General features: G+C 47.2%; 1 protein-coding gene across 1 annotated transcript; it reads right to left on the reverse strand.

The window, feature by feature from the left end:
* Positions 1 to 244: 244 nt before the first annotated feature.
* LOC141027074 (uncharacterized) lies at positions 245 to 1,135 on the reverse strand. Its single transcript, XM_073503994.1, has one exon. It carries the CDS (start codon positions 1,133 to 1,135, stop codon positions 245 to 247), a length of 891 nt encoding a protein of 296 aa, XP_073360095.1.
* Between the last annotated feature and the right edge of the window lie 336 nt (positions 1,136 to 1,471).

Raw genomic sequence — 1,471 nt, forward strand, 5'->3', positions numbered from 1 at the left:
ATCCATCCGGTCCGGGAGCCTTATTATTTTTCAACTGTGCTATAGCATCAAACACCTCCTTCTCCGAAAACGGGGCAACCAGAATATCATTTTCAGCAGCCGAAAGTTGAGGCACATCCACAGTTCTGGACTCATCGAGGGATACACAATTATCCTCCGGAGGTCCAAATAACTGCCTATAATACTCGGTTATATATGTTTTTAGGTTATCCTGTCCTACAATAGTGCCCTCATCTTGTTCAAGTTAGAATATTCTCTTCTTTCTGTGCTTACCATTAGCAATCAGATGAAAGAATTGAGTATTCGCGTCCCCTTGGACCACTTTGCGAACCTTAGCTCGCAAAGCCCACTTCAACTCTTCTTCGCGGAGAAGTTCTTTCAACCTCTTCTCTGCTTCAGTTTTAACCTGGAGCTCAGCAGGCATCAAAATCGTGGATTCTGCCTCAACGTCCAGATTCTGTATAAGAGAGAGGAGCCTGTCCTTCTCAATCTTATACACCCCACTAAGGTGCTTAGCCCAACCCCGTAAGAAGCTTCTCAAGCTCCTAATCTTATTTTGCCAACGCTCAACCGCGGTCCTACCTCCAACACCCTTCGCCCATTCCCTAGCGATGAGGTCGAGGAATCCTTCACGTTCGAACCAGGCCATCTCAAAAGAAAAGGTGTTTTTGTTTCCCACGTGGTTCGGCTCCCCTGAGTCAACGAACAGGGGTGTGTGATCGGAAAAACCCCGTGAAAGAGCTTGAACCGTCACAAGCGGGAACTTCTGTTCCCACTCCACACTCGCAAGAACGCGATCAAGCTTTTCGTAAGTCGGGTTGGGCAAAGAGTTAGCCCAGGTAAACTTTTTACCAGAAAGCTCTATCTCCCTCAGATCCAAGCTTTCAATAATAGTATTGAACATGAACGACCACCTGCCGTCAAAGTTATCATTATTCTTCTCCTCTCTCCTCCTAATGATGTTGAAATCACCCCCAACTAAGATGGGAAGCTGCTCGGACCCACAAATCCGAACAAGATCCGCCAAAAATTCCGGTTTAAGCTCGGGCTGTGCGGCACCATACACCGCCACCAACGCCCAGTTGAAACCATCAACCTTAGACCTCACTCGAAACTTAACCGCGAAGTCGCCCATCACTACACTACGGACTTCAAGCGAATCGCATCTCACACCCAGCAAGATACCACCCGATCTTCCTCGCGGAGGGAGGCAATGCCAATCAAAATCAACACCACCCGCAAGAGAGGAAAGGAACTGGGGCGCAAAGTTGTCTCTACCAGTCTCCGATAGAGCAATAAAATCTAAATGATGCTCCAGAGAAGCCTCAGCAAGAAACCTTCGTTTAACCAAGTCTTTCAGACCTCTGCTATTCCAAAAGATTCCTTTCATCACTCATCATGAAATTTTAGTCCGAATCCTAGCACTCCTACGAACTGCAGAATCGGGGTAAATTTTCCGTTTCCACTTACG

This window comes from Aegilops tauschii, chromosome 1 (genome assembly GCF_002575655.3).
Source record: "Aegilops tauschii subsp. strangulata cultivar AL8/78 chromosome 1, Aet v6.0, whole genome shotgun sequence".
Classification (NCBI taxonomy): Eukaryota; Viridiplantae; Streptophyta; class Magnoliopsida; order Poales; family Poaceae; genus Aegilops; species Aegilops tauschii.